Raw genomic sequence first — 9,850 nt, forward strand, 5'->3', positions numbered from 1 at the left:
TCAGAGGTCAAACACTTAAACCCAAAGGTAAAAACAAAAGAAAAGAATTATAAATAATATATCTGTAATCCTATACATAGATCTCTATATATATTCGTCTGTTATCCTATGCATGGTTTCCTAATGGCTTTTGAATTTCAAAAAATTGTAACGGCAAATGATTTAGATCCTTGAAGAAAAGTCACGCCATGCCGGACGAAACATTGCGAGGACAAAAAATATATATCTTAACAGCCGTACAATCAGCCTTGTAGAATTATTTTGTTTTTAGTTTCCATGTTAAATGTCATCCCATCTTAATTGTTTTTGACTTCAGAAGCTTTAGATCGGCCGGCAGCGGGTCTAAAACACAGGTCACTCGTTGCAGGCCATTGTTTTACCTTTTGGAAACTAACCCAAACCCTCAATTTGGCTAACCCTAGGCCTAAAAACCAACCTTAAGCATAGGGTAGCCAAATTGAGGGTTAGGGTTACTTTCTAAAAGGTAAAACAATGACCTGCAACGAGCGACCTGTGGAATGTGACCTGTGTTTTAGAACCCCCGCTTCAGAAGTAATCACACTAACTACGCATAGTTTAATCCCTAACGGTTCACTATTTGTACGACATAATACTCATAATCACCAGCACACAACAGGACCCAGTCCTCTGGTCCGTGCCGGCAAAATATAATTTCTGCCAATTTCGCAGGCTACAACTGTCAGAAATAGCATTTTCTTTTGTTCCGTGATCGACGAATCGTTGCGCAACAACGTTGGATCCGTTTGAACAGCTCTTCCGGCATTGTTGGGGCCACGCATGCGCATTACGTATGGTCTCATAGCAAGGCATTAACATGTTGAAGCCCAATGTTGTAAGTTTATAAAGTCTTATGGGTCGTATACTTCCCATAATGCACTGCACGTCCTTACATTGTTGGGAGTTGTTTTGTCCGCTTGCACACAACAGCTAACACCATCCAACATCTGCAGAACCAACAACTCCCAGCTGTGTTTGGGAGTTGTTGCGTCCGTTTACACGGGGCTTAAGCAAGCGACGTATTTGAGCCGCGGACGCAAACCGGAGGTGAGCTGTTTTCCCATTTATCTGGTCTCCTCACTACCAATTTTATATTGTTAAAGAGGGTAGCCCTGTGTCACGCAAAATAATGTAATTTCATGACACCCACCTGCACGATGCCAAAAACTAGAATAAAACATCGCAATAACCACTTAAAACTTAAACTTAACTTAAAGAGAAAAAGGAAGAAAAGGATGGATGGACTCAAATGGACAGGATTGAAACAGATTGCATTTCGATAATCATTAAAAAGGTCGACCCGACTTTTTTCAAGTTTATGGCAAATAGCCTGACAAAGGTCGTTTCTGTTAAGTCTGCATCTTTTTTATGATGTCGACTTTTTAATTCGTGATTAACTAAAGATTTACCGTATAAAACACCCTAAAATAACCTGACATAGCCCCTTGGTATCGATGCAAAACGTTCACTTCAGGTTTCCGTCGTGGTTCACCTTAAGGGGGGAGTTGGGTGAGGGGGGGGGGGTGGGGTCGGCTATGCATCTGTGTGGGTACAATATGTGTTTCCATAAATGAAGTATTCATCTGTCCATGAGCAGCCATTTTAAAACTGGAAAGGCTTGGAGACCGAAATCCACGATAAAAGCATCAGGTAGGACGTGTAGGCTCTGATATTTCAAGTGTTCACAGTTGCATACTGATCGTTCTGAGGTTTCGCTTTTGTGTCTCCTCTTGATCAGATTCTGAAACTGTTTCAAATTCAGTTGAAGTGACTTTTGAGCCAAACTCCTTTCAACTGACGATTGTGAAATAACAAACTAAATCGATGAAAATCGCTTTATGCGCCGACCAATTGAAAATTCCAACATTCCCCCCTCCTCACGCTTTCACTCGCTGATCTAATCTGGGGTGTTTAGGTGTGACTAGGTCAACAACATAAACTATGTCCCTTTTAATTAATCCTTCCCACCTGAGAGTGGATGCCGGATGAGTGTGCTTTAGGTGTGAATGGGATATCAGCGGCAAATGGTAGTATGGTGCAGGTCTAAAACAGCACCAAAAAGGATTTAGGAATTAGCTTCTCTTTAAAAGAAAATTCTTGCACAGTGTTCATGTGTGGGGCACATGAAATAGTTTGCTGCTTCTTTGCAGCTGCTGTATATGCTCATCTTTTGGAGGAGGTGGGATAGTGTATAAAACTTAAAAGTAGCTAATAGTCACCATCTTGCTGTGTGGAAAATGTGATGCATTTGTGTAGGGAGCTTGAGGGACCAAATGTGCCAAGGTTCTTTGAAATCCTGTTCTTGTTTCTTAATTTGGAGAAAGAAAATTAGGTTTCTCTATCTGGAGTGGGAGTATTCTATTAGCATGGAAGAAGTGGGTTGCAAAATAGGGAGGCTGTTATATATGTAATTGATGAACTATTCCCATGCATTAGTAGCAGCAATGCTGGATTTGTACTTTACACATTAGCTTAATTATACAGATTTGAATATATATAAGAGCCATTTTCGCTCAACGGAAGTTACAGTGAATTTCCTACCTGTGTTCTTTCCTCTTCTATCAATTGAAATAGAGTCAAAGGAGGCCATAGACAAACTAACACATAATTATTGCACTTTGCATCACACAGACCTTCATATCATTACATAAGGTGGCATTTGAAAGATGATTGATTGGTTGTTTACTGTTACATTATATCTTGTTTGGCACAAAATTTGTAGTCACAGAGCATCATAAATCTCCGGCTTGTTGTAAATAAGCAATGCATCACAATATACCCAAAATACGCCCATGTTGATCTGTAAAATACGCAATAAATGCAATACTTAGAAAACTTTTTTTTTTTAAACAGTGGTTAACTTCCCAGGGTTAACTTGCAAAATGCCAAACTGTGCATGCTCACCATTCCCATGAGGTTTGTCATGTAAACACTTCCAAAATGGATGTGTTTTGCAGTAACAGTTTTCATCATAAATTGCCTTTCATCTTTGACCATCCTCTTCTATATGCAGCATTGATAACCGTTTTATCATCAAAACTGCATAGTTCAACAAACCTGGAGCAGTCAAGATCGTAAGTTAATGTCGTCCCTCAAATGTTTCTGTGATAGTTTACATTTGAAGTTAACATTTTTGTAAGGATAGCCTAGAGCAAAATTTGACATTATGTTGTGTCTTTTTTTCTAAACTCCTCTTGCCATTTTAACTACCTTTAGTTTGAACTTGCATAATTATTTTAATTTATCATGAAACCGATTTTTTTAGTGTAACTTGCAAGCTGCATAGCTAATTTTTTTTTTGTATTCTGCGATGGAACATTGGGACAGTGAAACCAAATAATTTTGCGTTAATTTTGAAAGATTACTTGGCTATCATTGGAGCCATTTTTATAATTGTATTAACTTATTTGGCTGTTTATTGTTGGCTGCATGTTTGATAGGCATACAGTATATTGGTAGATATCTTTGTTTAGTGGATGAGTGGTATTTAAACACTGGTTGGCTAATTATGATTATCCACTGGAAAAAATGTTATCTGCAATTTCAACAGAATGTCAGTCATTGGTGATCTTGTTTTCCTAGATATATGACAACTTTTATTACATGCTTCCAGCGGGTTTTGAGATCTAACATAAATATATTGTTAATTATTAACAAAAACGCAATGTAATGTAAAATACATGTACATGTAAATATATCTTACACACTCAACTCAAAGTCAGATGTTAGCTTTCTGAAGTTCATCCTTTTTTTAGGAATGGTTTTTCTCTGTCCTTGTGTGGGCCCATTTCCATCAGTAGGGCTAACGCTCACATGGTTCATATGGGGTAGATACTTAGCACTTCACATTACACTCTAATCAGCCAACATTTGAAAAGGGGATATAGAGCCTGACTGAAGTTTGAACTATGGTGGTCTATTAATATATGGTATATAGTATTTACTATTCACTATAAGTTAGTTGTTCTAGGCCTAGAGGAAACAGGTGGTTGGCCTATCACCCGACCTTGACCCTAGATATGTGTCAGCCAAAAGGAAGGAGCACAGAATTGGGAACTTTTTAAGTTCATTTATCTAACCCCAAGTTTAATGCATGAAGCGACAAGGCCAAATACACTGTAATCTCACATCTGCTCTGAGAAAGATGTTCAGAACCCATCCAGCTTGATCCAAGCAATAATTTATTGTCAGTGACAGATACTGTGGAAGATCAATAGACGAATTCAGTTAACTGATCACCTTGATGTAACACTGTTCTTCCAGTCTCACACAAAAGAATAATTCCAAGCTGCACTTTATAAAAACAATGAAGCTAGTCATTGTGTTATAATTTAGTTTTTCGTTTTGCTTAATGGGGTTCTCATTTGATGCCTGGCTAAGAGACCAGTATCATTTCCTCGTCACCTGGAGCCAAAAATTGGTCACCTCAGGTCAATGTGGGGAGTTCCTTCAGAGCACGGCATTGTGTAGTATACCAGATTTTGAGATGCATTTCAATATCAAATTACTGTATTGCAATGGGGGTTCAGTCAGTATAATTGGCTCGCAATAATTGGTGAATGTAGTATCAAACGATGAACTGGTCAACCAGTCAGATTGCTGGAAACTCTTTATTCAGCTCAGAAATTATATTAATAAGTATGGATACCAATGCAGTTTCACTTGAATTTTTTTTAAACCGCTCATACATTAATCTGTGATTATTATATAAGAAAAATTCAATTTGAATTAATCAAGCTTAATTTGAAATCGTATGCTCATGAAGTACAAGTGTTGTAACGCTTCAAATCGCTCCATTCTTTGTAAGATTAAAAGGAGCAACCTGTTTTTGTCTTATTTATAATGGGGACTGAAGTGTGAGCTTTCCAAACTGTACTGTGTGTTTAAGTATATACCACCATGAAGGTTAGTATTGTCAAGCGAGAGATACGGCCGATCATTGGGCAATTATGTGATTTTTTTAAACCAAGGTACATTGATTTGATAACTCTTAATAAAGCAATCTTCATTTATTCAGGTTGAGGGAACTGTTTTTGCTTCAGAAGCGTCAACTACCGTCATTCTATGATTCTCTGTTGCTCTGTATGCGTGCGTCAAAGAGAAGAATACAATAGTACAGAAATGATGATTATGTCTCTATGCGACCTAGATAAGAAATTAATAAGACAATAGGAAGACTATAACATACTGAAACACATGCATGTTTGTGCTCGCTTAAAAATAATGCAGCTATAACCATAGGCAGCCCAAGCTCGCGTCACTACAGACAGCCGTTGAGAATTTAAACGCGTTGTAAGACTTTGTATGGGAAATAAAATACCGTCGATTATGAAGCCTAAAAAATGCTCAATTTAACGTTCATTCAATAAAATGAATAAAACTGACTCAACTCTGGTGTATTCTTGTGCCTTTTGGAGCTTGAGCATTTTGTAGGCTTCATAATCGACGGTATTTTATTTCCCATACAAAGTCTTATAACGCGTTTAAATTCTCAACGGTTGTCTGTAGTGACGCGAGCTTGGGCTGCCTACGGTGTCACTTAGATATTGACCTTCTCATAATCTTTTTGGGATAAACGTTTCACAGTTTCTGCTCCAAAACTGCTGAAAACTGCTAAAAACCAGTTTTCAAAAAAAGTTGCGTTTTTAGGCTGAAACGAACGTTTTGCACAAATTTCCAATGTCCCTTAAATTTTGACCTCCATGTAATCTTCTTGGGATAAACGTTTTACGGTTTCTGCTGTAAGACTGCTCAAAACACTGCCAAAAACCAGTTTTCACAAAAAGTTGCGTTTTGTGGCTAAAACGAACGTTTTGCGCAAATTTCCAGTGTCACTTACATTTTAACCTCCTTATAATCTTGTTCGGATAAACTTGTTACGGTTTCTGCCGCAAAAGTACTCAAAACACAGCCAAAAAGCAGTTTTCACAAACAGTTGCGTTTTGCACAAATTTCCAGTGTCACTTAGTTTTTGTATCAAACTCAACTGTAGCGTGCGCCGACACAAGATAGAGGACATGAGAGCGAAGCTCAATTCAGGACCTGATCGCAAGTTATGAGTGGAGGTAGATTCGAATCTTGGTATGTGTAGAAAACGAAGACCGAAGACCCAGAAAATAAAGACCTCTAGATAACATACTTATCAAAACCGTAAATAGCACATCACATAATTTCTGTTGTTTACAATGGCCGGTGAGTACTTTTCGCGGAATTACCGCACGGTCTTCGTTTTCCACATACTCAGGTCAATATATTGAAAACGATGACCGAAAACAAAGACCCCCAGATAATTCACAAGAATGGACTCACTGGCCATTACCGTGACTGACCACAGAAATTATGTGTTTTGCCATTTACGGTTTGATAAGTATTTTTTTCTGGGGCGGGGATCTTCATTTTTCAAGTTTTTGTTTTGTTTCCTCAGAAACGAAACGTATCTATTTTGACTTCTGGGTGAACTATTTTACACAGTGAGGTAGAATGGCCAATCCAAACAGAGTTTGTAATTGAAAATCTAAACATCTGTGAGATGTAAAAACAACTTATGAACATGTGAACATGAAGTATCGCAAATCAGTGCTGACAAAGAAAAAGCGGAGGGAATGGGTCGTAAATAGAAGTTTTGACTATCTGAATGATTTTGGGTTAGATTAAAACGACATATTGTTAAAAAATCCAAAGCTATTTGTCTTCGTGTTAATGAGTAGTGTAAAAAATCTTCGCTCTGTTGAGTCTCAGTAATGAACTGGGTTAACCAGGAACCAGTTATTTTAAAGCTAGTACCGGTAACTGCCTAGGTTCACATGAAACACATGTAATGGAAGATTCACGGAAAACGGAATTTAAATGGTTATGCAGTGGCATTTGAAGGTAAAATAGGTATTTGTAGACTTTATGCTTCGATGTATTGTACACATAAACAAGTATCTGTTGTTCTCTTTGATGTTTAATACTCCTTGACAAGCTTCTCACCGTTCAGAGAGTTTGTGTCCGCACAGTGTGTTTAGTTTGTTAACTTAATTATTAGTTGTAAAACATAGTCCAAGAATTTTATTTACCCTCCTGAAGGTGGGGGTTTCCTCTCTGCAACCGTCAAAACAAGCGTTTTCAAAACGCCATTTTGTAATTCACGACGGCACTTGGGGACGCTAGTCGCAAGGCTAGAACGACTTGGACTGCTTATTGTGTTATATCAAAAGGATTTCATTGTGTGTGTGTTTTTTTTTAACAGAAACGTTGGAAAGGATTATACCATGCTGAAGCTTGTTACCTTTTCCTTGGTTAAGAGGAGACATCTCCTTTACGTGTCTGCCAAGTCTTTGAACCCTTGGCTGTTCAAGTTGATACCGTCAAAGTCTGCAAAATCATGGCAGTCTCCTTCAAAAGCTGCATTGCTAACTGGGCTGAAAAGTAGCCTTTTGATCAATCCTTCAGCAGATTGTACTTCTGGTACATCAGACCACATCATATTGAAGCCTGAGCAGAAACATTCAGTCTCTGAACTACTGAAGGTATTTAACGAATCCTTGAGTGCAAAGTCCATGGCATTTCTTTTGTCACAACTAGGCAGAACTGTGTATGGAAAGAAAAGTGAAATGTCACGGCTGGAACGAGAATCATCTGATCATTCAGCAAGTGTCTTTATTAGGCTTCTTGATTGTATTGCCGCTAGGATTTCCCTGCTCCAAAATCGTGAACTTGCAATTGTTGCATGGTCCTTGGGTAAGATCAAAGTATGTGACCACCCGATCATCAAGGCGTGTGAGAACGAAATCATTTCGCGTGGACTGGGTTCTTTTGATGACCGAAGTTTGAGTCAAATTGCTTGGGGATTTTCAAATATGGACTGGGAAGAATGCAATCTTTTTATAGAAATGCAGAAGTCTATATTACAAGGAGAATTGCACATTGCTGACTTCGATCGCCGTGGTCTTGTTCAGGTCCTTGTTGCATTTGCGGCTACAGGGAGTGGATCTCCTGAACTATATCAGTTTTTTTTGCAATATGTTTTGTCTTATGACTTTTCAGCGTTTATGATCATTGACTTGGCTGATATTGCTTGGTCATTTGCCAAAAAAGGAATCCAAGCGGACAAATTGTTTAAGAACATTGAAGCAGAATTGTTTCGCAGAGGTCATTCAACTATCAACAAGGGACGTGACATAGCAAAGCTGTTGTGGTCGTTTGCTGTAGCCAATCAAGGCAGTAAGCGTTTATTCAAGGCTTTGGAAGGTCAAATTCTCCAATTGAACAACCTTTATGGATTTACGAATGAAAATCTCAAGGACACCCTTTGGGCTTTTGAAAAAGTAGGGGGAATGGGTAGAGATGTTTTGGAGCGGCTTGAAGAGGAGGTACAAAGGCGTGGAATCCAACGATAAAATTCAAAAATGTGTCGCTTGGTGTTGTATCTGACACAAATGAGAAGATAATAGGAAAATATCCTTTTTGTGACGTTTTCTGTCCGAAATAACGTGTCGTGGTTTTGCAGATTCATCCTACTGAGATAAAATCAAACTAAAGGGCTTATATCAAATAGGAGTATTGCAGAATTATGCCTAATTTAAAATAGCTGTCGATTTGAACTGGCAGTTTTTCCGTCAAAGCTAATAATGCTTGAGGTGGTACATTTTGTTAAAGACCTCGCTTACGGACTATCGCGCAACTGAGACTGACATGATTGTTTATTTATTAATCTTCTACATTATCTCGTGTTCTTTACTTTGTATGTTTAATGAATTTGCGTTTCAATTGTGCGACGTGAATACCGAGAAAGAAAAGCTTTATTTCCTAACACCTCTGTTACAGAATTGACTGACAAAGGTTCCAAAGTCTGTGCATAAGTTCTTGTTTTTCTTGAAACAAATTACCATAACTCGGATGATGCTGGGTGAACTCCTAAATACACTCCCATACTAGGCAATCAATCTCTCAACTTTTAGAATAGTGAAAACAACAGAGTGTTTTCACTCACGTGATCAGTAACCTTGATTTTCCGGGTCGTGTCGTACCTCATTGAACGGGCTTCAGGATTGGTCAAAACAACAATAGAACGAACAAAGATAATAATTGGATTTAGCACAGAAAACAATAGAAAGTACGACACTATACAGCCAATGAAATATAGTGTTTAACAAGAGGTACAACCCTACCCTGTTTTTCCACTGAAACAAAAGAAAACGTTTGCATGATATTAGAGCTCAATTCCTGGAGGATTAGTTTGGTACACCAACATAGCCGCCGTTCTATTGTTTAGGTACACCAACATGGCCGCCGTGACGTCACGTGAAAACACTCAACACGCAACCTACTATTTTCAGGCAAAAATCGTCATCCCGCAACATATAATTTGCAATCAAATAAATACGTTTTTTGGACATGTCTTGATGAAATGACATTATTTTGTAAGTGTATCGATTTGTTTTGTAGAAGCATATTTGTTTATTTGTTACTCCTGAGCATTATTAAAGCCAATGCTGGAAATGTTTCGTTTTGTGAAGCTTGTTTCACTAGCACAAAACAAAATTTTCGTGATTAGGCGACCTCCGTTTCAGGGTTGCAGAAGACATTTTTATATCTCATTGGAGTAAAAAAGAGCACCTTGTGTTACCTCGTTGTTTGAAAACTGAACTTTCTTTTTTTTCCGTAATCCCGCATTTCACACTAGCGTTGACATTTTGGCGAGAAGTGGAACATGGATTTCGAACATTCCCCAACACATGTACCCTTTGTTTAAGGAAAAGCAGACGAAATCTTGCCAAGGATCCCACGGAATAAGCTTGCTCCAACTTAGGAGCGAACGTTCAGCATTGTTTTCAATTTCACATGTGAT

The 9,850-nt window shown here is 38.3% G+C and overlaps 1 protein-coding gene across 2 annotated transcripts in view; it reads left to right on the top strand.

Moving 5' to 3' along the window:
* LOC138027221 (uncharacterized) overlaps positions 1-9,498 on the top strand; it is a 33,883-nt gene extending 24,385 nt beyond the window's left edge. Inside the window, exons 1-2 of one of the 2 annotated variants that reach the window (XM_068874769.1) lie at positions 1,604-1,668; positions 7,250-9,498. In XM_068874769.1, the coding sequence (XP_068730870.1) occupies positions 7,272-8,399 (1,128 nt within the window). In that variant the 5' untranslated portion in view covers positions 1,604-1,668; positions 7,250-7,271 and the 3' untranslated portion in view covers positions 8,400-9,498. Of the gene's footprint in view, positions 1-1,603; positions 1,669-7,249 lie in introns of those variants that run through there. The other variant, XM_068874770.1, reaches the window with a different exon arrangement.
* The last annotated feature ends 352 nt before the right edge of the window (positions 9,499-9,850 follow it).

Source organism: Montipora capricornis, chromosome 12, assembly GCF_036669925.1.
Source record: "Montipora capricornis isolate CH-2021 chromosome 12, ASM3666992v2, whole genome shotgun sequence".
Lineage (NCBI taxonomy): Eukaryota > Metazoa > Cnidaria > Anthozoa > Scleractinia > Acroporidae > Montipora > Montipora capricornis.